This window comes from Cucurbita pepo, chromosome LG20 (genome assembly GCF_002806865.2).
Source record: "Cucurbita pepo subsp. pepo cultivar mu-cu-16 chromosome LG20, ASM280686v2, whole genome shotgun sequence".
Classification (NCBI taxonomy): Eukaryota; Viridiplantae; Streptophyta; class Magnoliopsida; order Cucurbitales; family Cucurbitaceae; genus Cucurbita; species Cucurbita pepo.
This window is the reverse complement of record NC_036657.1, coordinates 6,199,372-6,225,310: the sequence shown is the minus strand read 5'-3', so window position 1 is coordinate 6,225,310 and position 25,939 is coordinate 6,199,372. Positions and strand designations below refer to the sequence as shown.

General features: G+C 37.0%; 2 protein-coding genes and 1 pseudogene across 3 annotated transcripts; 1 reads left to right on the top strand and 2 right to left on the bottom strand.

The window, feature by feature from the left end:
- The window catches only part of LOC111782692, a 3,188-nt pseudogene extending 1,548 nt beyond the window's left edge, over nucleotides 1-1,640 (bottom strand).
- A 1,466-nt stretch (nucleotides 1,641-3,106) lies between these two features.
- Nucleotides 3,107-6,991, top strand: LOC111783113 (CASP-like protein 5A2). Of its 2 annotated transcripts, XM_023664002.1 has the most exons (6): nucleotides 3,107-3,651; nucleotides 4,282-4,414; nucleotides 4,851-5,719; nucleotides 5,801-6,015; nucleotides 6,101-6,235; nucleotides 6,654-6,991. In XM_023664002.1, exons 1-3 carry the CDS (start codon nucleotides 3,443-3,445, stop codon nucleotides 5,040-5,042), a joined length of 534 nt encoding a protein of 177 aa, XP_023519770.1. In that variant the 5' UTR covers nucleotides 3,107-3,442; the 3' UTR covers nucleotides 5,043-5,719; nucleotides 5,801-6,015; nucleotides 6,101-6,235; nucleotides 6,654-6,991. The 2 variants fall into 2 exon arrangements, with proteins under 2 accessions (XP_023519770.1, XP_023519769.1); XM_023664001.1 differs by having other exon boundaries at nucleotides 5,801-6,235.
- A 1,582-nt stretch (nucleotides 6,992-8,573) lies between these two features.
- On the bottom strand, nucleotides 8,574-13,184 carry LOC111783144 (double-stranded RNA-binding protein 2). The gene is made up of 3 exons (XM_023664043.1): nucleotides 12,644-13,184; nucleotides 9,907-10,126; nucleotides 8,574-9,609 (listed from the first exon to the last, which is right to left on the bottom strand). Exons 1-3 carry the CDS (start codon nucleotides 12,887-12,889, stop codon nucleotides 8,825-8,827), a joined length of 1,251 nt encoding a protein of 416 aa, XP_023519811.1. The 5' UTR covers nucleotides 12,890-13,184; the 3' UTR covers nucleotides 8,574-8,824.
- Nucleotides 13,185-25,939: the final 12,755 nt, after the last annotated feature.

Below are 25,939 nucleotides of genomic sequence, written 5' to 3'. Positions count from 1 at the left end.
TTTTTTTTTTTTTTTTTTTTTTTTTTTTTTTTTTTTTTTTTTTTTTTTTTGTTATGAATACAAAAACCAGCAATATATTGAAAGAAAAGAAGTATATAAGAGGAAGATTACCAATTTCCATAGATGCCAAGGAAATTAATGAAAGGCTCTTCAATTGGAAAGGATCATAGAAGCAAAGAGCTATAACCACATTTTTTTCCCTTGAAAAGGGACATCAGCTCGACTCGAGCTAATTATTTTTTCAGACAGACTAATTACAGAATGAGTAGGTGGTTCTCTATACCTAATTTGTTGTGAAGGAAAATAGGATACATACTAACTAAGTGTTCTAGACAATAGTGAAGTTCTATGAGATCCCACAACGGTTTGGGAGGAGAACAAAACATTCTTTAAAAGGGTGTGAAAACCTCTCCCTAGCAAACGCATTTTAAAAACCTTGAGGGGAAGCCCGAAAGGGAAAGTCCAAAGAGGACAATATCTGATAGTGGTGGGCTTGGGCTATTACAAGTTCATAGTTTTGTTGATTAAGCCATAACTGAACTCAAAAGCCAGTTCTAGCAAATGTACTCATACTCATTTATAGCAATAAGACGTTTAGCACCAATCATGTCTGGTCAGTATTAGAGAGACGTGCATAATGTACACAATTGATAAGTTACTATACAAATTACCCTTTCCCCTACCGTCAATCAGGTGTCGGCCAAGACCGATATCATGAGATTTACTTGTGCCTCATTGCTTATGAACTCAAACAAGAAGCATAAATGAATTCGTAAAAGCTTGGAATTCGAACTAGACTAAATGTCGCAAATTATATATGTATAAAACCGAAGTAGATTTACTGAATAGCTATAGAACCTTTGAAAACAAACAAGAACATATCATACTACATAATGCACAAAATATTTAAACAAACAGAAATACATACAAAGGCTTCCGGATATTGATTGCCCACTCAAAGACGCATACGGATTCCCAAAACTACATTCCATCGACCTTGGCGCCGAGCAGCTACAGCCAGCATCCCGATTTAGAGGATAACCTCTAATCAATTTGAAATGAGCATCGGGACTTTGCCTTCGTACCAATTGATTAATTCTGCGAAAACCTTGCATCTTCGCACTTGATTTCCAGCTGCATAACCCACAGAAAGTCCATGAGCGATGAGTAATCGAAAAAAGCCTTCATATAAATGTTACAAAACTAGCAGAGTGAGCAGGAACATGGAAATGAAGCAGCGTATAAACATTGTAGCTTAAATGCATATTGAGTTGATCAAGATCGCTTGAAATGTCGGAGCTTATTCTAGATCACCAGTAAACACAAAACTCGAATCAGAATGTCCGAATTTGCCGCAAGGAATTCATACAACTCCATTGTTTTATTAGATAAGTTCTAATTTGTGATTTTCAAGTGAGAAGAAAGACCGTGGAGATTGGGAGAATACCAGTAACAACAAGAGAAAATCAACGCAAACTCGCTAAATGAGGGAGGCTGCGGCGGCACGAGCGGAAGAAAGAGGCGGTGGCAGCAGTGAACGGTGGAGGACGCCGCCGGCTACACTGAGCTGCCGAAACGGAGGAGGTGACGGCGTTGAGGCAGATGAAAAGAGTCATATAATTTTACAAATTCATTAGGGCTTTTCCACTTAAACTTGAAGTTAGAAATATAAAATCTCAAAAAAAAAAAAAAAAAATGTTATTATAAATAGATCTAAAATCGATATAAATTATGTGTCGATTCCTAAAGGTTCGTGGTTCGAAGCCTCAAAAAGTGGGTCATTACACGTTTAGTATCAAAGTCTTAGATTGGTCGGTCGTATAGGCTAGGGCTAGATAGAGAGTCATGAATTCCTGATATCTCTCGTCAGAAATGTCTCGTCACAGTCAAGTAAGTATTAGCAGTTTGATCAACGTTATATAATGATTTGATTGAATTGAGAATTATGTCTTGGGTTGGTTGATAAACTTTTATGAAGGGTAAGAATTAATTTTGACCCGAGATGTGTTTGTCCGATGCTAGATAATGGCACTGAAATTAGAAACCGTGCAAAGCAAGGTCAAGGTAGGGGAGGAAGGAGAAGGGCTAAAACTAACCCTACCTTCGAGTTTCCAAAAAGGGAGGCTCCACAAGAGTGGGAGCCAAAACGAGCAGCACCCATGATCGGGAACGTTGCCTCAAACATTATGGAAGCTTTGCAAATCCTAGATATCAAGTACCTAAAAAACTTTGAAAAGTATGACCCACTAACATTTGATGGCAAAGACGGTGATCGGTGTGAATAAACCCTCAAGATCTAAATAGAGAAGCCAAAGGAGGTATAGGGCAAAGACGGGGCACAACCCGATTGACCATCGTCATGAGAGCGGATGATACACATATAATGGTGACAGGATCATGAATCATTAGAGAAATAGGCAGAGTCCACGTGGATCTTTTATTTAATAAATGCATCCTTTCAGAAAATCTGGGTTTATTACACCTATTAGCTCTTGAATTGCTACAGCTATCTGAGTAGTAAATACCATCAAACAAGTTACAACTAATTTAACGAGCTTTTCACAGTTCACAGTTTGAAATAGTTCGCGTGGAGATTGCACGCACTAGGGCTTGCGAGGGGTGCACACGGGCTTTCAAGTTCATCGTGCACCTAACGAGGGGTACCGACAAAAAGGGACTAACAAGACTCAATGCTATAATGCATGAGGTAATCGATGCTAGATCTAATAGACTACGACCACTCAAAATTCTTATGGACACATCACTGAGGAGGAGCTAGCGTCAACCATTTGATGCCCAAGCATCAAGCCTGTATGCCCATGAGCCATATGTTAAAACAAGACTAGGCAACGACCGACGATCCACACTCCTGCTTCGACACCTGCATGCTCCTAGCATCAGTTAGTAGGCTCCCGATTCGACCTGTCTTGAAACAGAGACCAAGGAGTTTGACACGTCTACGAGTGAATGAGTGGGTTAACTTGTGAGGTGTAAGAGAACGGACCGATGGGATCTTTTCATAGGTTGCACCACCGACGACCTTGATCTTTTGGGAACGGTTTCAAAGTTTAAATGGTAGGGGAGTGAAGAATAAAGAGAGAGAAAAACATTTTTTTTTTTTTTTGTTTTTTTATAATAAAATTAGAAACTTTTTTGCAGTCAATTCCCAAACTAATCCCTTATTGATCGGCCATCGCCGCTCCGAACGTTCTTCTTCTTCGTCGCAAATTTCGAGGATAGGATTTCAATTCTTCTCTCCCGCCAGATTCCCAGTAGAGCATCATAGATTTGATTTCCGCATATGGCTCCTTGAGATCCTCTTCAGTATCGGAGAATCAGAGGTTTAGAGAGTGAGACATCCACGATTCCGGCCGTGGCGGAGGAGAAGACGACGATGCGATTGGGGAAGAGACGATGAGCTGAGGCATCGCATCGTGGAGAAATGAATGTGAGCCATGCGACGGTTCACCCGGCCGAAGATCCCCCTACTACCGACGGCGCGAATGCGCCCATGGTCAGGATGAAGGACATGGAAGGAATGCCCGGCACCCGCGGAGGACTCGCTTTGCGATTCTTTCAGTTTCTCTTTGCGGCGGCGGCGCTGGTTGTCATGGCTACTACCAGCGATTTCCCTTCTGTTACTGCCTTTTGGTAAATCTCATTTTTCCTTAATTGAACCTCTCTCTCTGAACTTGTGTTTCTTACAACTTTTTTGTGTATGTTGTTACTGTATTTTTCTTCCATTTCTTTGGAAGGATAAGGCGATTCGTTATATTAGTAGCTTTTGGATTTAGGATTCGTCGGGTTGGATCTAATTTTGCAGGAAATGGATTTAATTTTGCAGTGAAGTAGATTCATTTACTTCGTTTTAATTGGATTTGCTACTTGCCCACGCAATTATGATCGAACTTTCAGATAAGTTAAGCCCGAATTTTGGAGCTAATGAACAAGCATTCTGTAAAATGTATCGATTGGTTGTTGATGGTTCAATACACTGAAGAGGCAAGAACTTGATCAGATTGTTGTTATGCTTTGTTGTCTCATAATAGTCATTTCTTATATGGTTGATCCCAGATTCATTGGCATTAGTATCTTTTTATCCTTGGAATTAAGTTTAAGGTTTATCTTTTTATCATTTACTTCATCTTCAAGTTCTTAGCTCGTGTGTATGAATCTTATGCTTATTGAAGCTATGAAAAGTTAAATTTGCAGCTTGATTTTCTACACTTGGTCTTTATGTGCGTGCTGTTCCTTAAACAATCAAATCTTCTGCCTTTTCAGCTATCTTGTTGCAGCAGCTGGTTTGCAGAGTTTGTGGAGCCTCTTTTTGGCCTTCATTGATATATATGCTCTATTAGTGAAGAGATCCTTACAGAATTGCAGGATAGTCAGCTTATTCACTATTGGTGATGGTGTATGTTTATAGCAAAATTTTGATTTTGGCATCCGTTGATTCACTCTTATGTTCTTGAATATTCTGGAAGCTCATTGCTTTGCTGCATCACTAGTTAGCTCAAGACCAGTTTTCTTGGTCTGGATTAATGAAATTAATGTGTTTTAGCATGTTAACTTTAAAGCCTGGTGGTATTCTCTTAGGTGAATCGGACTTTCGATTGTTGTTTCTTACATCAAGTTATGTACTGATATCACTCTCTGTTGCTGTTGCATATAAAACTATCATGATTGCAATCATTCTCATACGATAATACTTGAATACTTAGAGATCCCTTTAGAACTCCCACAATTTCGGCTGTCATTTTCTTTCGATCAATTATCAACGATGCACCTTTCCTGACTTGTCTGGAATTTCACTAGCCTAGCAGCTGACACCTGAACTTTTTTCCCTTCAGATCACCTCTACCCTCACGTTCGCTGCAGCTTGTGCTTCTGCAGGCATCACCGTTCTTATAGACAACGATATCGGTAGCTGCAGCGAGAACCACTGTGTACAGTTTGAAACTGCAACGGCCATGGCATTTATTAGCTGGTTTACTGCATTGCCTTCGTTCTTCATGAACTTCTGGTCTCTTGCATCCCGATGAATTTGGCTTGGCTCTTATTAGCTAGTTTACTGCGTTGTCTTCATTCTTCATGAACTTCTGGTCTCTGCATCCTTATGAATTTGGCTATCAAACTTGAAAGATATTGTTACTGTTTCTTGCTGTTTTGTGATGTGATGTTTTGTAGATGTCCTGAAATGAATCTTGTTATGCCAATGTTCAGAATTTGTAGTTAAGGTGATAAATATGGGTGCTTTGATTTGGACGTTGGTTCATCACTTGATCATTCATTATTGCACTATCTGATGGCAATGGATCACATACAAACACAAAATATTGTAAATTTACTTTGGATTTTGGTTTCAGCAATGCATCAACATTTTCCATTCTTATCATTCAACAAAAGAATTTGCTATCAGAAAGTTTCCCCTGCCAGATACATCCTTATACTTCAAATCCCAGGCAGATATATAGATAAGATGTTACATAATTGAAAAACCCCTTCCTATTTTCTAGGATTGTTGTATAATTTTCAACAAGTGTACAGGGAAAAGAATCACAAGAATGACCAGTTGACGAAGGAGAAGGCAAGACAGTGTACAGTAGACTCGTCCTCGGTAAGAACTTTCCATGCAACGGCTTGTTCAAAGGATACATGTCGCCCCATTGTCGACATGCAAATTCCAGCAGGAATGTAAGCAAAGCCCTACCGAAAACAAGTAAGTATTCAGTTCAGTTAGCATCATTACATTGCTAATCAATCTTGAAATAGAAAGTCATCGTAAGTTTTCTTTATGCAGGCATAAACACAACCACCCATATCATGTTGAGCACGACAATGAACTGAAGGGAAGAATATAGTACGAAATCTGGTGCATTAAGCTGGAAAAATCAGTAGAGAAGAACTTGCGGGCAGAATCGCCAAGAATTTGATCCAAAGTGATGTCTTGTAAGGCAACCAAGGTTATCTCCAACATGTCAAGGCCTGCTTGGTTAGCAAACATGAACACTGGGGGTAGTGACTGCAAACCAACAAAATAAATTACATTGCTTAGAGGACAGCCACACAACACAGATATTCATTTGGTTCTCACTTGCAGAGTTTGTTTATTCACCTCAAGGGAACAGCACAGAATTGCATCCTGATGCTTCCATAGGCGTTTCAACACTGATTCACCTCCACACTCTCTGAAGGCACCAGTTCAGTTCCAGTATGGCATCTGTGAGACAGAGAGGTATGGAGTCAAGTTTATATTTTTATGGCTTATTATCTTAAATTGGAAGGGTAATCTTCTTTGATGGGTGGTTTCCTAAACGGTAGAATGATTTTTACCTTCAATGGGTAGTTTTCTGAGTTGGTAACTGTGGTTTTCTTCAATGGGTAGTTTTCTAATTTACACATTGTTTCTTCGTTCATTTAGGCTCTCGTATCCTCGTTTTAGATCTTGATTTATGCATAAAAAACCATTTCAGTCTGTCCTAATACCCTTTTAATAGATTGTTCTTAAGGAAAAACATGAATACATGTCTACATAGATGAGTGATTGGGCTCACAAATATGATAGGCATATTGGGTGTCAAGTTTTAAAACATATTAAATTTTTTGTTCATATGGAAAAAAATATTAACATGCTTCTTTTTGTTCATATGCAGAATTAGGAACCAAAATAAGATTCTTAACAATATAAAACGTGAAATAAAGGACATTAAGAAAAGAGAAAAAAACCTGTAGCTATGGCAGATCCAGCGAGCCTGTGTGAGAGCTTCTGGACAAGCATATGATCGCTTTGGCTCCGACGACGAGCTTAATCCAGAGGGCTTACCTTTCCTTTAACCCAAGGCTAAATTTCTTTACAATTCTATTTAGTTTAGGTTGCATGTTTAGAATCATTCAAGCTTGACACGATCAATCTTGCTTGTAGAGTGATTCTAACCTCAATTAAGTGTTCTTGACTTGAGATATTTGATTAACATGGTAATCCATTTGAATCTTACTTTCCCTTTAGAGTGATTCCTTATCACTAGGGCCAAGTGTTCTTACCTTTCCTTTAATCAAATGCTAATTTTTTTTGCAATTCTACGTAGTTTAAGTTGCATGTTTAGAATCATTCAAGCTTGACATGATCAATATTGCTTGTGGAGTGATTCTAACTTCAATCAAATGTTCTTGACTTGAGATATTTGATCAACAAGGTAATTCGAATCTTACTTTCCCTTAAAGTGATTATTTATCATCAGGGCTAAGTATTTTTACCTTTCCTTTAGCCAAAAGGCGAGCTTTTTTGCAATTTTATGTAGTTTAGGTTGGATGTTCAAAATCATTCAAGCTACACACGATCAATCTTGTTTGTGGAGTGATTCGAATCTCAAACCGATGTTCTTGTCCTAAGATATTTGATCAACCAGGTAATTCAGATCTTCTTCATCATTAGGGCTAAGTGTTTTTACCTTTCCAACAAGTATTCTTACCTTGAGATATTCGATCGATAAGGTAATCCGAATTTTACTCTCTTGTAGTAATTCCTTATCATTTGATATCAGAGTTTTCCGTTGAGTTGATTTCTTATTATGCCGAAGCATTTAGGACTATCGAACCAAAAAAAAAATTGAGTTAGTGGGTGTGAAAATGGAAATTAGTAGTCCAAATTGGGTTTGATTTTCATACATATTCATGAGATTGAAAAGCATTAGAAGTGGGGGAGGAAAGAGATTTAATTATTTGGTTATTTCATCATTGGATTTAAAAAAAAAAACTTTTATTTTTTTCCTTTCCCAACAAACACCCACTTCCCATTTTGACCCCTGCCCTCCCACTGCGAATAAATTTAATTTTTTTTATATTTTTTTTTTATTTTATATATTCATTTTGGGTCTTAATTGATAATTAATAGGTTTTCCTCAAAACTTGTGCCCTTTTTTCTTCTTGGGTTTGAAAAACGGTTATTTATTTATTTATTTATTATACACCAAAGTCTCTTTCATGAGTCATAAATTTTATTTTTATTAAATATATTTTTAAAAATTATTGAATACATGAAAAATAAGTCTGACAAAAAAAAAAAAAAANATTCATAAATTGAATTTTATTGAGTCTCAATGGAGTGGAGAGATTTTTTTTTCAATCCTTCATATTTTCATATTTAAGTTTTTAAAATTTATATGATATATTATTGAATTTATTGGGATGTTTTATATTTTTAGTAGAAATTATATTGAAAAATGAAAATTATTCATTAAAAAAATTCTTTGAAACATATAAAGATATAAAAAAAAGTGTTCGCATATAACCCAATTTTCTTAAATTCCTTCGAAACTCTCTACTATGTAATAGCTCAAGTCCATCGCTAGCAAATATTGTCATTTTCAAGCTTTCCTTCAAAGTTTTTAAAACATCTCTGCTAAAGAGAGGTTTACACACACTCGTAAAGAATGTTTTGTTCTCCTCTCCAACAAAGGTGGGATCTCACATGTTGGGTGACGAACATAACATGTCATTGCACCCAAGGGCTCCCAAGGATCATCGAGATGATCTTGGGGATGCAGATTAGAGCAGAGTTCTTGGAGAAGATGGGATAGCATGCCCAAAGATACAAATATGTAAGTACATTAGTTGACACAGTTGCTGTTGAAATGGCATTGGGATGCTGATACTAATTTTTCCACCTCTCAACAACTCAAGTTTTTAACAAAACGGGGCGAAAAAATAAGAAAAGAGAAAAGGTTGACACTCAAAATAAGATGCAGACAAGAAGAGATAACCTAACATTACTGCAAAACCATACGACAATCTCCCCTATGCGGTCTCTTTCTAATGAATCACCTCATCAAATTTTGAGTTCTTCCAGGTTTTCTAATGTCTTGGCTTCTTGCTGACTGTTCACCAATGTGGTTGTATCCTGTTCTACTTCAGCAGCTGACTCAGTGGGCAGTGAGGGCACGGGCACGGGCACGGGCACGGGCGCAGGAGCAGCAACGTTTTCTTTAGGAGCAGCTGGGGCTGGACAGTCTTCTTTTTTAACTGCAGGAGCATTTTCCTTGCGCACTGGGGGAGCAGCAAAGACAGGAATGGCTTGCCTAATGGAAACCGGTGGGGCGATCCGTACCGGTGGGACTCGAATTACTTGCTGTGGTGGCAGCTTCAATGGCTGTGGTAGAGGAGGGGCAGAATACACAGGCATTGTTGTTCTAATTGTAACTGGTGGGGCAATGCCATGGCAAGATGTCCTATACTGGTGAACGGGAATATACGAAAGAGCAGCAGCTCCGGCGCTGAACTTCTGGGGGCGGGGGGTTGCAGAGCCTTCTAGTGCAGAAGTTTGGGCATGTGGGATGGGGATTTTATTAGCTGAAAAGGGAGCTCTGCTGCGAGGAGCTGCTTTTTGGCAAATTAAGGGCAGAATCTTTGATGTTGGAGCAGGGGGACGTTGGGGACTAGTTGGCCGTGGACTTTGAATTTGAAGCTTTTTGGGGAATGGTATTGTTGCATTTGGATTTGACATTGCCATTTTTTCCTTTTGGCGATAATTCAATAAGGCTCGAGCTATAGTGATCTGCTCCAGTTCATCATTGTTTTCTGGTTCTGATGAAGAGCTTGCTGATTCTTTAGCCACTAGCCAAAATCAAAACAAAATGATTCTCAACACCAGAATATTTGATTTTTTAAGCAAGAAGCAGATTAAGAACAGGATACTTTGCTTCCATAGGAAATAAATAAACATATCGCAGAGAAACCATTTGAATTTAATCTCCCATGTTCCAGTTGCATACATTAATTTGCACAAAATAAGATGGGTTATTCTTTCTTTGCCAGGATTGTTGTTGAAATTGTTCGTTTGGAAATTTCCCGAAAAGCTAAGCCATGGTAACATACAAATATTAAAAAATAAAAATAGAAATAAAAACTCACATTGTTTTAATGATGACCAAGCTGCCATTGCAGCATTCTTCTCTGCTTGTTTTTTGTTCTTGGCAGGTTCTCCAGTAAACGTTATTCCAGCCAATTCTACTATCCCTGTAAAAACAGGTAGGTGACCAAGACCTGATCTGAATGTTGTATATTGAGGCAATGGCGCTCCAACTCTTTGGGCAATTTCCTGCAGGAGGTTCTTGTAAACCCCTGTCTCATCCTGATCATAGGTGATTGTAGTAAGTAATTAAACTAAAAATCGGCCAAGTTACTCATGCATATATCATAGCAGCATCTTTGGTTCATATCAAGAACATTTAACAAACCAAAGAACAACATCAAAAGAGAAACGTTGACAAATTCATAAACCTTTTCTTTTACAATAAGCCAATGCTAATATCTTATATGCATTTTACTTTTTAGCAGATAGTACAAGGAATAAACTAACCAGAAAATATTGCTCAGTTATAAAAACTACTGGTATGGATACATGTCATGTTATCAATTATTCATAATGTACTTCATATTCTCAGAGCAGTGTTTAAACCTAGAAATACGTTCAGACTTGAGCATGGCAAGAGTGACAGCCAAGTTCGTTGGCATGTAATGCCTTAGCACAGGAGGAGGGGAGATGCTGTTGGTATTGTAGTACATAATAATTTCATTTGAGAGATCTGCAGCCCAGAAAACTATCTTCATCATCTAAATAATACTTTCACATTGAAGAAATCTGTAACTTAAGTTTGTATTGAGAAAACTGCAGACTCCATTTGATCAAAATTTCTAAGCTGCAACAAGTTTTCTCACTCTTTAATAGAGAGAGCAGTGCAGATTCCATTTGACCTGAGGTAATCTGAACTTGAAGCTCACAAGCATCATAATTCGATTTGTAATGCCTCTACTGTTTAAAACTGAATTCAATTGAATTCTAAAAGGTAAATTTCATAGTTTTTTTCTGTGATGCTGTATACAAATAATAAGCTATCTAAGCTCCAATTCTTCCATACTAGATCATTAATCTGTTGCTTTGCATAGTAAGACTCCATAAAATGGAAGTGCTGTTCATCAATCTTACCCACCAGGCCACAACATGGAAGCTAATAGTGATATCAAATATCAGATACATTCTTCAATTTCAAAAGATATTATTTCCTATTTTTGAAAGTTAAGTTAACTGAAGGGTAAGAGAATTTGAAACATAGTTAACAAACCTCAAACCAATTAAACTTTATTAAATGAGTTTTTACCAGCCAATAAAGAGAAATAAAGATAAAGTATGTAAACAAGGCAATGAAAAAATAATACACCTAAGAAACATCATTTAACCAGGATGTGCGCCTCAGAGACCAACAGAAACAAAATATTTTATATTTTGAGCATCTTAACGGAAACAAATCCTCATTAACAATCACTAGGGCGATACCATAGAACCTAGAGCTCCATAGGTGTAACAGCCCAAGCCCAAGCCCAAGCCCATCGCGAGCCGATATTGTCCTCTTTGGGCTTTCCCTTCTGGACTTTCCCTCAAGGTTTGAAAACGTGTCTGCTAGGGAGAGGTTTACACACCCTTATAAGGAATGTTTCGTTCCCTCTCCAACCAATATGGGATCTCACAATAGGACATTCATCTTAGTGGAACACAACGACGTTCATGGAAAAGTAACCCCCAAATCGACCGAAAATTCCTCATCTCTCTCTTCAAACACCAAGATAAACAAAGGTTTTTAAAACACAATAAAGTTGACAAAGACACATGCACGCATTTCCTCGAACGGCAAAAGGAGAGAAATAAAATTAAAGAACAACAAAGAAGAAAAGCTTAGTCAAACAATTTGTACAAAAACGCGGGGAGGAGTAATTACATGAAATTATTGAATATACCCAAGTTTTAAAGCCTCCAAGACTTGTATGAACAAGAATAATGGACACAACCCCCTAAATTCTAATTGGTCTACTTGAATCATCTCTATCTGAAATTCAGCCTCCAACAAGTTTATCACAATTGGTGTTGAATTCTTGGTTCCGTGCCGTTTCTACGACACCCATCTGGTCATTTATGAGATCGGAGAAATAAAATGGGCCAAAGTTGGGAGCTACCGAAAACACAATTGGACGACCGACAAACCCATTAATGAGCAAATTAATTACACCAACTTGCCCGAGAAGATTACTCCCGACAGCTGGCTCCGAGATAATAAGGTAAACAAAACTAGATACCTCCTCTAATGGAACGGACCCTCAAAGAGGCGTCACGAGTTCATACTTTTCGTTCAAACACGACCCTAAACCGTAGGTATAGTCAGAGAATTCCGGCCGATCAGAGAGATCCGAAGATCATATCATAATTTAAAGGAAAAAACCCAACCCAATCCAGGGCACAACGAGCAGAACAAGCATCTCTTTTAGATCTTAGTTAACCCACCGAACAAGATATTCAAGGATTAAGCACTACAGGTACGATTGTGCAATTTCTGTGTACCCTATCTTACTGGAAATGATAACAGGAAACTCAGAGGAGAAGAACACGAACAAAATGCACAACGAACACTAACATAACAAAAAACCTAAAACAAATCTCTAACGTTCTCAACTCGCAGAGGAAAATCCTACTGCAAACAGTAACATCAATTCATTGAATTAAAAACAACCGAGAAATGAAGATCAAGCAGAGAAGCAAGCCGAGACACAAGAGTAAAACCTAAACACAACCATATGATCAAAGTAAAAAAGGACTCACCAGGATCCTAGCTGCAAGAGAATGAGGGGGACCACGGTTAGAGAGGGCGTTCAAAGCAACCTCGGCGGCGGAGTGCTCGGCCTGACGAAGAGTAGAGCAGTACTGAGGGCATTCAAAGATCTCGCCATTGAAGTTAACAGTAGCTTTAAACCTCGGCGCATGGTCTGGTCCTTCCCTAATGCAGGCATACGAGGGAAGATTGAAGCAACTTCTCTGCGCCAGCTCTTGAAGCTGGTTCTTGTACATTTCTACTCCGATTCAGTCTCAGCTCCACCTCACACCTCCCCTCAGCTCACAAATTTACCTCCTCCCCCCCTCCTCCAAAAGAGCTTCACACAGAAACCAAAAACCCTAGGCCAAATCCGATCCGCCGCAATCTGTCAGAAAAATCAAAACCACAGAAGAAGAATCCCACCGTCGTCGGTGACGGAGATGAAAATCCGGCAAGATCAAAGGTTTTCAAGGGTTTTTTCCCCTTCACTTCCAGAGAGAGAAAGAAGAGAGAGAGAGAGAGCCCTGAGGCTTTCGTGAGACAGAAAGGGAAGAGAGAGAAACAATAATTTTCTTAGCGGAAAAAAAAAATAAAAAAATAAAAAAATAATTTAATAAAAATAAAATTCTTATTTTTTTTTAATTTGTCTTATTTAGAATAATATTATATAATTTAATGGTTATTATATTTTGGAGTCAACTGGAACGTTAAGGCTGCATTTGGCATGGATTTGATAAATTATTTTAATTTATTAATTAGTAATTAATTGTTTATTAAGAATAAATCATTAATTTTATATACTAAGCACGTGCCCTCACTAACACCGTACAGATACACATAATAAAGACAATGGGATTATTAAGAGATTTATATAAATTTTATTTTTGTCTAAAAAATATATATTTACTTTAAAATATTTCAATAATAAATACATTTTTTTTTATATAATAAATATAATTTTGGACGCGAATAGGTAATATTTGGGTATGATTTCATAAATACCCTTAAATTTTCAAATGCTTCGTTAATATCTTTTAAATTTTAAAAAAATTTCAAAAATGTTTTAAATTAAAAAGTTTAAAAAATATTTATTTTTTATAAATAAACATTTTCGTTCTTTATAATCGCTAATTTAAAATTTAATGGATATTTTTTTTAAAATAGTACTAATTGTAAGGGTGTTTTTGTATTTTTCTCAAAGAAAATTAGAAAAATATTAATGAAACCTTTTAATGTTTAAGACTATTTTTGAAAATTTATTTGTATTTTTTAAACAAATAATTAAAAAATTTCATCTAAAACTAATAAATATATTTTTGAATAAGGTTTTAAAGTTCAAAAGTTTGTAAAAAATTTCGACCCAATAATTTATTTTTTGTGAAATGACAAAAATGCCCTTGATTTAATGTCTATTGTGTTATTTTGCTTATAATAAATATTGTTTTCGATTTTTTTTTTTTTTTTTTTTTTTTTTTTTTTTTTTTTTTTTTTTTNAATTTTTAAAATTTTTAAAATTTACATCCACAAAATTAAAATTTAAAGTTACATATTTGAATGGTTGAGGTTAAGTTACATTGGATTAATATTGAGTTTTGTGTCTATTTCATATCTGAATTTTCAAATGTGTCTAATATTGTTTTGATAAATTCTGATAAGATAACAGCCAAAAGGAAAACTCTGATACCAAATGATAAGGATTTACTATAAGGGGAGTAAGATTCAGATTACCTTATTGATTGAATATCTCAAGACAAGAACACTTATTTGAGATTCGAACCACTCCACAAGCAAGATTGATCATGTCAAGCTTAAATGATTCTATAGTGTATTTATTGAATTTTTTGAAAGTTAGGAAATTTTTTATTAATTTAATTTATATTTTATTAATAAAAATAAGTTAACATGCTATGTAAAATTAGGGTTCCATAATACTATAGCTATATTTTGGAAATTTTTTTTCTTTTTAATTTCCAAAATTTAATTTAATTTTTAAAAATATTAGTCCAAATTGGATAATAAAACAATATTAATTTTATTTATTTATTTATTTATTTTCATTTTCTAAAGTCAGATGGTAAATTAATAATAAATAAAAAAATAAAAATAAAAAAAAGGTTTGGTTGGAACTGTAGGGCCCAATTTGCAAAGATATCAAAAGATGCAACCACTTTGAAAGCTAGTGGAGATAAAAAAGGTGAAAACATATCAAACCTACAAAATGCCCTCTTTCCATTCAAATCTTCAAATTTTGCTATATATTTCATTTCAATCCTTCTAATTTTACATATTTAACTTTATGCCCCAAACTAGTTTGTGTGTAACGACCCAGGCTCACCGCTAGCATATATTGTCCTCTTCGGGCTTTCCCTTTTGAGCTTCCCCTCAATCCACCCCCCTTCGAGGCCCAACGTCCTCACTGACACTCGTTTCTTTCTTCAATCAATGTGGGACCGCCACCAAATTCACCCCTGAGGCCAGCATCCTTAACTAGCACACCGCCTCATGTCTACCCCTCTTGAGGAACAGCGAGAAGGCTGGCACATCCTCCGATGTCTGGCTCTGTTACCATTTGTAACGGCCCAGATCCACCGTTAGCAGATATTGTCCCATATTGGTTGGGGAGGAGAACAAAACACCATCTATAGGAGTGTGGAAACCTTCCCCTAGCAGACGCGTTTTAAAGCCTTGAGGGGAAGCCCGAAAGGGAAAGCCCAAAGAGGACGATATCTGCTAGCGGTGGATTTTGGCCGTTACATCGTTATAATCCGATCTCAAAATATGGAACCCCAGGAAAAATCCAAGGTCTAAAAAACATCTTCATTTTTTCGAGAAGATCAAACAGTGAAAGGAATTTCTCAATGTGCATAACCGCTCACACTAACCCACCGCTCCTATTTGCATTGTAGAAAACAAAGAAATAAAGGGATTCGCAGATTCTCCTGACCTAGAGCACGCAGTAATAGGTTCTATAGGACGGGACAATCCTATATAGTTAAATTAGGAGACTTGGGCAAACTTTTGGGACAAGGACCAAGCATTGAGAGCCCTTCAAACTCGAGATATAAGCTATTAGTTTATGTATATGGTGCTCACGAATTTCTGAAATTCGTGACCTATAATCAACCATTTGCTTTAAAACTTGTTCTTACACCTTCTAAATTAAATTACCCCACAAGTTTTAAATTTTTGGATCTTTAATTCGTGCTCTCTACATAAATTCATCCAAACAAACCTATTCTATGTGTCGTTTCACTAGAAGACCATGAAACCATTAAGTTTTAGATCGGGGGAATTGGAGAAAATCAAAATTGGGTACGTTCTTACCGAATTTGGAAGGAACTTCAAATTCATCCTCTATTGTCATTCTCGTTGGATTAAACCTTGCGATGAATATTTTTCATGAAAAAGTAAAGGTCCGAGGAAGTATATATCGAGCTACCTAATAAGAGGTAAAATCACATGAAGTTGAACCAATAAATCGAGACCTTTGACATCAAAATTAAAACACACAAAAATTTGTCCTTCAAGATCCCTTCCATTAGCTTCAAGATTAGAGTGGAAGAGTTTTGGTGAAGGAATTGAGAGATGATATGGACGATAAATGCCCAAACCGAGAGCAGAATTTCGTAGGTTAGTTCCGACGAAAAGCTAGTTTCCAAGGGCATAAAACTCGTCATCTCACTCTGTTGGAGGTTGAGAATGATGACGTTACTAATTTAGTTAAACTCACCACCTCATCCCAAACCAAACCATCCTTAAAATAGACGGGGATGGTGCATTTGGACACTTGAAGTAACCCTAAATGTTATTGAACAAGTGAGTAACCGAATTTTCTCGAGTTTTACCGGTAGGAATTGCATGAAAATGAACCATGAAACAAGAGTTAAGTACTAAACTCAGACGTTTTGATCGAGAATCATGATACTTTAAAGTAACTTAACTAAACGGACTCTTAACCTGTGAAATTTCCATGGATGACTTATTATGATATAATAAGGGTATAAGTAAATTTTGATGAACATACGAGCATCTTTAGGGCTTAAACTAAGGATAAGGGTAAAATGATCAAAATGCCCCTACTATGTCCGTAAGTTATTTCAAGGTCTAGATGAACTCCAAAGAACTTAATGTTTTATTTAAGACATATTTAAGGTTAAGATTTATATCCAATATTGCAAAGTAACTGGGACATGTTGGGGACCGAAACCAAGATTGAGGTACAAAATGACCATAATACCCCTAATATGTCTTTTAAGATATTTTATGATCTAAATGGACCCAAAATGACTTAAGATCATATACGAGGCCTATTTTTAAGGATACAAAGAATTATGTAATGTTTTAAGAAAACTCGAGCAAGTTTAGGACCTATATCGAAATTAAGTGGAAAGGAACCAAAATACCTCTGCCATGATTTTATGATGTTTCTAAGGCCTAAATGAACTCCAAATGATATGATATGTTACAAGATATTTATTGATATTTATTGATGATATTATGCATATGATTATGAAAATATTGTAGGCTTATAACTCATACGTTGGATTAGGGTTCACACGTTATGATTTAAGACTTAGTTATGCCTCAAGTGTTAAAGAAAGAATCCTTAGAGTTAGAACATAAGGACTTAAGATGACGCTCTAAGGATAAGAACCAAGTCAAGTGAGCTTGTCCCCAAAAAAGAGCACAACTCAAGCCCTAGGTCTACCATGACGCTAAGACGGCTATGTATCACTTTACTCAAACTAATCACATGCCCTAAGTCACCTTAGACTTCCCACCCAAAGGTGCATCATGATCATATGTTTGCCTCATCTAGGTTATAGGACACCTTGTCCATGTTTCTTGCAAGTTTACTCCGCCCATGTTCTTGCAATATATCCTACCTGCCTACCTATGTTTTCTGGTAGGATATCATGCTTCTTGTTTTCATGTTTGTCATCACCTAGTTGAGATGTCCTACCGTTTTATACCGAACACTTGCCTATGTTTATGCAGGTTTACGGACAAGGGCACGAATCATATAAGTGAATGAGCTAAGACTAGGACTTTAGGACTTATCCATTTGTGTATGGAGTGGAAGTGGATAACCCAATGGAACCTACTCTCCTTGAACCCGCCCAAAGGTGAGGGATTATATGAGTACATGGAGCTAGGATAGGACCTACACATTGTGTACAACATGGAAGTAGGTAGCCCAATGAGATCCGCTCTATTTAGGATCATATAAGTGTATAACCATGGACTAAGAACTTAAGAACCTTGGTCCTTAGAACAAAACTATGCTCATGAACTTAAGATCTTTGGACATGAACGAATTTAGAACCCCAAGACCAAGGTCCTCGGAATACAACCATGCTATCTACTCATAACTCATGATCATAACTTAAGGACTAAGGTTCTTAAGGCAAGCACTAAGGCATGTCTCATGATCGGGATAAGAGTGTGGGTAAGAAGCTGAGAGCAATTCGGGAGCATTCACACAAATTCATCCTTCCAAAATACATTCTTTAGCTTGAAAGAATGACAATGAAAAGATTTCGTGAAGAAAGCAAGGCGTGATATGGTCTGGATTATCCCAACCTAGGTTATTGCTTCTGCGAAGTATCAGTTTTCTCGTAAACTTTGGAATATTATATCTTAATGATATGAACCAAGAGACATCAATCATATAATATACTTCAATGAAAATGTGAAGAAAAATGTTGTTGAAATTATCAAAAGATATTTCAATTCATGTCACACTGAGGAAAAATGAAGCTTCTTTGTTATAATTTTTGGGTGGATCACAGTTTAGAGTAATTTAGAATTGTGTTTCTTTAATGTATTTTAAGGCTTATTTACGTAGTGGCTAATTATGGCCATAAAGTATATATAGTAGTTAATTATGGTCATAAACTATGAAATTTACAACTCTTGGAAAGTTTTAAGCAAGGTTAAGAGTTTTCATTTTGAGACTATATAATGTCATGTATGTTATCTTTGTAACAGGACTTGGAAAAATACAGTAAAAGAAGCATTTGTGCTTTCCTTTAGTCAATGACTAAGTTTCTTTGCAATTCTATGTAGTTTAAGTTGCATTTAAAATCATTCAAGCTCGACATGATCAATCTTGCTTGTGGAGTGATTCGAATCTCAAACAAGTGTTCTTGGCTTGAGATATTCGATCAACAAGAATCATTCAAGTTAGACATAGTCGATCTTACTTGTGAAGTGATTTGAATCTCAAACAAGAGTTCTTGCCTTGAGATATTCGATCAACAAGATAATCTGAATCTTATTCCCTTAGCGAACCTACTGTCTCTGTCACTGATGATACTCGATGAAATGCCCCACAAATTTACAATATGTTTAAAGAACAATTCGGTTGTCAATTAGGCCGAGCATATTTTGGATATGAATACAAATGTGGAATACTTTGAGAATCCATGTATGATAATCAAGATGGTTTCATGTTTTCCTACCATTAGGAGGTGTGTAATAAAGTCCAGCGACACAACTTTTCAAGGTCTTGCTGGTACTGGAAAGGGTTCGAGGAGTCTCGAGACCTTAACCTTTTCAACTTTATCTTGAGGGCAAATGAGGAACGTCTTGGCATACTATATGATGTCATATCGCATATTTGGCCAAAAGTACTCTTTTTTCATTAAGATATATGCTCATTGTCACCTCGGGTGACCAGCCCAGAGGGTAATGACATCTGTGGATAAATTTCCTTCGTAATTCTCGTGCTCTGACGACAAACAAACTATTTTCTTTTGTCAACCGAAGGTCCTCTTCGACCTGCTTTGGTTGCAGGGTTTTTTTTAACTGTCCTCATATGATATCACACATCGGCCCGTCAATCTTATAGGAATGAATGTGGGCTAACAAGCACAGAACCTCATGCTCGTCTTTTCGATTCAAGGCGTCGACCGCTTGATTACTCTAACGTTAATTTTGGTTAGTTAAAGAAGTGGCAAATGACATTCTTATCCGTCCTCACCAGAAGTTAGATCCTAACCGATAATGTCTTTAGACTATAAGATAGTATGCCTCCTCTCTGCACTATTGAGTTTTCAATTGTCAAAGGCAACAAGGCGGTCCTTCTGGATGAGAGCGCCCCCTTAAGACAAGGTCGAATGCATCTGTCTCTATTTCAAAAGGTTTTGAAACTGAAAACAAGCCAAGGATAGGACCATTCGTCATGATTGCCTTGTCTTCGAATGACTTCTAAAATTTGTCTGACCATGACTAGTGGTGGTCTTCTTAAACAATTCTATTAATGTGGTGGCTCACTTAAAAAACCCTTCGACAAACTGCCTATAGTAATTGGTCAATCTTAAGAAGGATCGCATATTAGTCCGTTAGGTGGGTACTTTTCAATCCTTGATAGCCTTTATCTTTCACTATCCATGTTGATTTGCTCGCACATGATGACGTGCCCAAGAAAATTGACGCACTTTTAGGCAAAAAGCACATTTCCCTTTTGTCACATACAACTAATTCTGCCTCGGCTTTTCAAAGACTAGGCAGAGGTGTACCTTGTGTTCCTTCGGTGTGGAACTATATACAACGATATCTCGAGATACACCACGATGAATTAGTCTAGGTATTCATTAAAAATCTGGTTCATCAAGGCATAGAATGTAGCTCGGGGCATTTGTTAGGCCAAAAGTCATCACTAGAAACTCAAAAACCCCATATCTTGTTACACAAGTTGTTATAGGTTCGTCTCCCTCTGCAATACGTACTTGGTAGTCTCTTGATCGTAAATCAAGTTTCATGAAGTATTTGGCCCCATGGAGCTGGTCAAATAGGTAGGATATAATCAGCAATGGGTACTTGTTGTGTATTGACACCTTGTTTAGGGTCTTGTATTCAATGTACAAACATAATGTCCCGTCTTTCTTATCTGAAATAACACGGGGGCCCATATGGTGCCTTTGTAGGACAAATGAACTGTAACGCCCCTAATTTTCTTTAACCTAATTAGTGACGTCACCCATGCATACTTATCTCATTAAGCGGAAGCTCATCATAAATAACCTTGAAAGAGTCTTTGATAAAAATTCATGAATCCAAAACAAAACCTAAACTCCGAAAATAAACCTTCAATACTGAATTCAAAATAAATCCAAATAAAACAATACTCAATCCTATAACTTAAAACAGTCTAATAAAAGTAAACTCCTAAAAATATCCCGTCTCCAACTTCCATGGTGGCCTCAGCTCCGCCGTCCACCGTACATTGGCGCCTTGCCTTTACCTGAAAAATGTAGGTAGCACGTGGCTTGAGTATTTTATGAAATACTCAGTAAGTCACCCCACTGTTGAGGTTAGGAATGCAAACACATGCAACATATGAGCGGGACCTAACTTTTCATAGCCTTGGGCGCTTTTCTATTCCGGGTAGGGTTGGATGTGTGGTACTCCTTCACACATGGCCCATGTACGTGTACATGAACCCACCAGGCGGGCTCTTATACGTACCCCCTGGGCCTGACTTGGTCGGGCACAACGTGTTACACATAGCCGGACACCATAGAACAGAAAAGGGCCCGCATGATATTATGGCGAACATAAATATCGTATTTCATTCTTTTGTATCATAAAGGGGAAGAATCCCGATGCACGTGACATACATATATGCATGAGGTCCCTTAACATATTTAACATGGCATTACATAAGCAGTGCTAACATTGCATTTACGTTTCTTACATCACATGACATCTCACATGACTTACATTACATGGCATATTACATAACATTCCAGTTGCATAAACATCTCATAACATGACTCGATAATTCTACGTGTATCTATGGCATCAAACAACATATTCATGGCATACAATACTAACATCTCATTCATGACATAACATAAACAGTCAACAGTCAACACAAGTTCATACGTCACATAACATACACAATCTACGGTCAATACAATCTATACATCACATAATCATATCACATAAAATATGGTGCATGCAGGGGCCACAGGGCACGCACCATCATACAACACGTAGAAAGCTAACTCCAACAGTAAGGTCACTTACCTCGATAGTCTTGGTTGAAGTCACTCACAACGAGCTAATCCCAGCGGTTAAATAAGTCCTATGATAACCACATAAAAATTTAGAACCTTTCACAAGGTACCCTAACTAAACCTCATGCTATTTATCAAATAAACCCTTGACCTAATCTGTCTTTAACGTTTAGGAGCCATACTGACCTCGGATGGTAAAAATAAGGGCAGAAACGACTTCGGAAGGGCCAAAAATCTTGGAATCGATATATTATAGTGATACCGATTCACCAAGCTTAGCTGCCGAGCCGACCAATTAAGCCGCCGAGCTGAGCTGCGGGATTTGATGGAGCCGAGCTGCCGTACACGTCAAGCCGAGCTGAGAGCACGCGTGCGGAGCTGAGACCAAGGCTGCAGCGCGCGTCCGCGTTGGGCCGAAACGCACAGGGCCCGCGTTCGTTCCGTGGGCTGGTCCAGAGGCCAAACGTGAACCCGACCCGTTTTCCTTCGTCTTCCTTACCCGAAATCTCGCGAAAACCCTAATCGTCGCTGCGCCGCCAACGGCGACGTCACAACCCCGATTCCGACGATGCGACGACACCCCTCACCTATTCCGACCAACGCGCAACGATATTCAACACCGATAGCCTCGGTCGCTTCTCCCTCCGGCCACTCACCGAAGAAAATCCAGCGAACCACCTCACACGTTTTCCCTGGCTAACCCTCTCGATTTTTCCGTACTCTCAGACACCCTCGAAAACCCTAAACGTTTGGAGAGCAAAAGTTGTTTCCAAGGAAGGAGGAGAGTTGTATATGGGAATATAAAAGGTCTTTAGGACTTTTCCATTAAGCCAGTAATTTTCTTGCTAGAAATCATACATTTCCCAGCGACAATAAATGCAGCATAATATCTTTTCGTCTTGGCAGCCAAAATAAAATCTTAGCATAAAATCTAAAATAAATAAAACAAAAATTCGAATCCTTACATGAACCTTGCAGCTAACAACTCGTTTAATTGTTTCCTTAGTTCGGCTAGCTTTGGTGGAACCATCTTATATGCATTTTTTGTTGGGGGGTTTGACTCCAGGTAGGAGCTCGAATTCGTGTTCTATGCCCCTTCGAATGGGTAATGCCTTCGATAAGCTATCTAAAATTATATCAGCATAACTGTGTAGGACATCTCAGATTTAGCTTGGGATAGGTTTAGCGGTGGTTACTTTTTCCACCATCGATATGGCCATAAACATGGGCTTTTCTCAGGCGAGCCCTTTCTTCAATTGGAATTGCAAGGATTAGAGTGGGGTTGCAATCAATAATCAAAATACACTTCGCTGGTAGCATTGGAATGCCTTTTTATTCAAGAAGGAAGTTCATTTCAAGCGCTGTATCGAAGTCGTCCATATGAACTACAACCATATCCATTTCTCTCAACCAAACCAAGGAGGCTTTCTTGGAGACACGTGATAGGTAAGATATTTAATTTTTTTTTTTTTTCAAGTCCTCTATCTTTATTTCCAATTTGTGGGCTTCTTTGTCAGAAGTTGTGGGTCACACCCAAATCCACAAGGGTACTCTTACTCAGTCGAGAATTGACCACAACAATAAACCATTCCTAAACACTTTGTTTGGTTCAACTTTCAGTGCTCTCATTTTTGGAGTGTCGTGATCGTTCTCTGTCGCTGATTCTACTTCGGGGTCATTCCTTCGTTGTACCGAGGTTTGAAGTCTACTAAGGGCTTGTTTGGTGAGGACAATGGAAAAGCATGTGGAAGCTTTTACATAAAAGACACTTTAAAGGCATCGATTGATTGTTCCTTTGCGGGTAAGACCTTGAGATGATCCGACATTCATGTTATGAGGCGGTCTATCTGTTTCCTCATTTGGTCTATCACCCCTCCCTTAGGTCTACTTGTGCCTCATTCCTGTAATCCATGGGTTTGAAAGGTCTGCTCGATATTTTAGGGTGAAGTTTTTTTGTTTTGAAAGTTCGCTTCACCACCAAAGTTTAGGAGTCGCTCAACGGCGGAAAGTAAGATCTTGAACGTTTTGTTTGTATAATTTTGTTCTAAACCAAGGGTGTAATTCCTTGGCATAACAGAATATTTTGTCCTTCTATGACATGTCCCTGATATCCGATATCCAGCATCAATGAAAGAGAATTGTTTGACATAGTCCCTAGTTTCCTCTGGCATGCCTTAGTTCCAAGTCCTCAAATATTTCTTAAGGTCTTCCCATGATGCACAATCTATTTTGGATGTCGTTCACCTTTGAATGCCACCATAGTTTTGCATGGTCGATGAGATGCATCTTAGCTAGGGTAACTTTAAGTTCTTCTGAACAGGTTTCTATTGTTTTAAAGTATTATTCAATGCTAATGATAAAATTCTTAAGTTCTTTGGCATCTGGTTCTCTTTGAAGACTTTGGGTTCCGGGATCTTCAACTTGTTAAGCCGGAAATGAGCTTGACTCGAAGTTTAATTTTCCACCGCTCACATGGCCAAGTTCACTTGGGTCTTCATTTCAGCCATCTCTGTTTTGATGGCATCTATCGTTGCCTTAAACCTTTGGTCAACTCGTTGAAAAGTTCCAACATGGTTTTTTACGAGATGTCTAGCTCTACGAGACATACCTCAATGTGTGCGACAGAGCTCTCAAAGCAACCTCCGCATTCTAAGCTAATTGGTCGTGTAGCTTTTTTTTTTTTTTTTTTTTTTTTTTTTTTTTTTTNCAACCATAAATATCAATTTTTAATTGCCAACCCATCTAGGTGGGCCCTCATAGCGTGAATCCCACTCGCTTTCTCATCTAGTTCTGCTACTCGACCTTCTAGGAAGCCGACCGTATCAAGGATTCTTTCAAGAACATTATTTCATCTTCCATCTCAAAAATTCAGTTGACTTGTAATTTAGCCAATTGCCATATAGTCGACATTATGTTGGTCTTTAGCAAGACGAGAAGCTAACACAACTCTAATACCGCTTGTCATAGTTGCACTCTTTTTAACAACAGAATAGCGATAGTGTAGTACTTATTCTAACCATCGAACAGGTTAGCTATGTCGAAATTAAACTTTGCAAACAATTCAAGCGTATGGTCGAGTCTTAAGTCATGTTTTGAGACAAAATGTTTTATAAAACATAAGCGAGGAAAATGGTTGAAAATTTTTGAAAGAAAATATTATGAATGTCCATTAAAAACAAGTGGGCACGAAAAATTACAACCCTTGGTTGGGGAAGTTTGATGACTACTTGGTCCCTATAGTACTTTGAGACAAGTAGTTCGGATGATCATACACAAAATATATATTATAATAATAAAATAACATGAAAATAGATAAAAGAGTTTGACATGATAGTCGGCAATAGCCCCAGCATTAATATTCATCTTCTTTTATTCTTCTAACTTTTTTATTAAGGTTGAACCGAACAATTAAAAACACGTTAGGAAGATAAATTTTTAAAAAATACATTTTTACTTGCGATCCAATCATATATACATATATTTATTTTATATTTATTTATTTTCATAATTATTTTTTTTATACTATTTTTTCTCCACCGAAATTTTAAAATATATATTCAATTTGATTTATAAATCATAATTAAATGTTTTAAATTAATAAACACATTTTATTTTTATTAAAAACAAAAATTTAAATAATAGACACCAACCATTCGAATCAACCCAATCTAAAAAATTTATTATTTATTCACTGAATTATAAGTATACATGCTAAATTTTTGTGTTCGATCAAGCTTATTATTTTATAGAAATGACTGAACTTAGGCTTTTAATATATTTTGTATTAAAATTAGTGGGTATATTAGCAAAAATGAAATTGGGATAAAAATAGAAATACATGGAGTTTAGGGTTGAATTAAAAAAAAAAAAAAANGATGGGAGGCAAAATTAATGACTTTCATGGCCTCACCACTAAACAGTATAATACTTTATTTATTTATTTTATTTTATTTATTTATTTATTTATTTATTTAAAACATTTTCCAATTATTTATCTTATCTTCTTTATGAGTGGGCCCCACACCAATATTTTAATAAAATGGAATCCAATTTTTCTCTCTTCCATTAATTCTTTTCCCCTAAATCATTAAACTAACTAACTTTAATTAATAAGTTTTGTCACTAATTTTTAATCTATTTATTCCATATATTACTTACATTTTACTGAAAAAATTATTTTATATTCTTAATTAAAATTATATCGTACAAGATTTGGATCAAAATTTGGAATATGGAGTTGGTATCTATGAACCCCGACACTCTCATTTCTGCGACTTA